Here is a 1,185-nt window from a genome sequence, read left to right on the forward strand (position 1 = left end):
CTGTCCACACCCAAGGATGTCCCCACAATGCCCCCCACACACAGCTCAACAACACCCCGTCCACACCCAAGGATGTCCCCACAATGCCCCCCACACACAGTTCAACAACACCCAGTCCACATCCAAGGATGTCCCCAGTAACGTCCCTACACTGCTGCCAAGGACCACGTCAGCAAGCAAATCTGCGGTCATGGCCCAAGGAGGTGTGCACGGGGTGAACAGGGAGGCAGGAAGAGTAAGGTCATTGTCTCAGCCAGGATGGCGACCATGTTCCAAGACACCTCACGGCTGCAGAGCCCTCAGAAGAGGCCCGGCCCCTCTGTGCCATCAGCTGAACACCATCCCAGTGAGACACACATGTCCACTATGCTCGATAGCCAGCTCTGACCCACACCATGCTGTGTCGTCCTGCGTAACCAAGAACCCCCAGATTCGGTCTGTGTCCCGCAGCCTCCTGGCAGGGATGAGTGGAAGGTTCCAGATCTATCTCATTGCCATGAGGACACACATCAGGGAGAAAGACGGCTGCCCCCCACACAAACAGGCCCTAAAATTGTATCCGCTGGGTGGAGGGCTGATGGGGCAGTTTCTAGCAAGATAAAAGCCACACCAACTAGGGGGGCGTGTCCCCCACTCCACATTTTCTAGACATTTTGTGCTCAAGTGGACAGTGGCACCAGCATGCCATCGATGCCTAGGCCAGGACCCCCAGGCTGCTGGACACTTGGAACAACCTCCCACCTCCCACCATCTTCCAATCCCAGACCAGGAGAGCTGGCGGCCACAAGTCTGTAGGACCAGCGGATGGTGAGATGCTGAGAGTGGGAGTCCAGGGTGTGTGCGCTGCTCCCTTCACTTGCTGAAGATGTAGACAAAATGCAAGGCCGCCCGCTGGCTCCTCTATGCGTGAAGCTCAAATCATTGATGATTCCAAGGAGTCCCTGGTGGTGCCAAGAGTCAAACACTCAGCTACTAACTGAAAGGTGATTTGAACCCATCCAGAGGCAACTTGGAGGACAGGCCTGGTGAACTGCTCCCAAAAGTCTTGAAAACCCTGAGTCTGACACACATGATATTAACCACCACCACCAGCAGCAGCAGCACCGCCATCACCACCACCACCATCACCACCACAACCACCATCAACACCACCACCATCACCATGAGCATCACCACCATCACCAT

General features: G+C 56.0%; 1 protein-coding gene across 1 annotated transcript in view; it reads right to left on the reverse strand.

Annotated features, from left to right (window-relative positions):
• Window positions 1-192, reverse strand: part of NKD2 (naked cuticle homolog 2 (Drosophila)) — a 12,328-nt gene extending 12,136 nt beyond the window's left edge. The window contains exon 1 of the mRNA XM_006876902.1: window positions 151-192. Within this exon, the coding sequence (XP_006876964.1) occupies window positions 151-192 (42 nt within the window). The remainder of the gene's footprint in view (window positions 1-150) is intronic.
• Window positions 193-1,185: the final 993 nt, after the last annotated feature.

This window comes from Chrysochloris asiatica, unplaced genomic scaffold (assembly GCF_000296735.1).
Source record: "Chrysochloris asiatica unplaced genomic scaffold, ChrAsi1.0 scaffold00424, whole genome shotgun sequence".
NCBI classification, from domain to species: Eukaryota; Metazoa; Chordata; class Mammalia; order Afrosoricida; family Chrysochloridae; genus Chrysochloris; species Chrysochloris asiatica.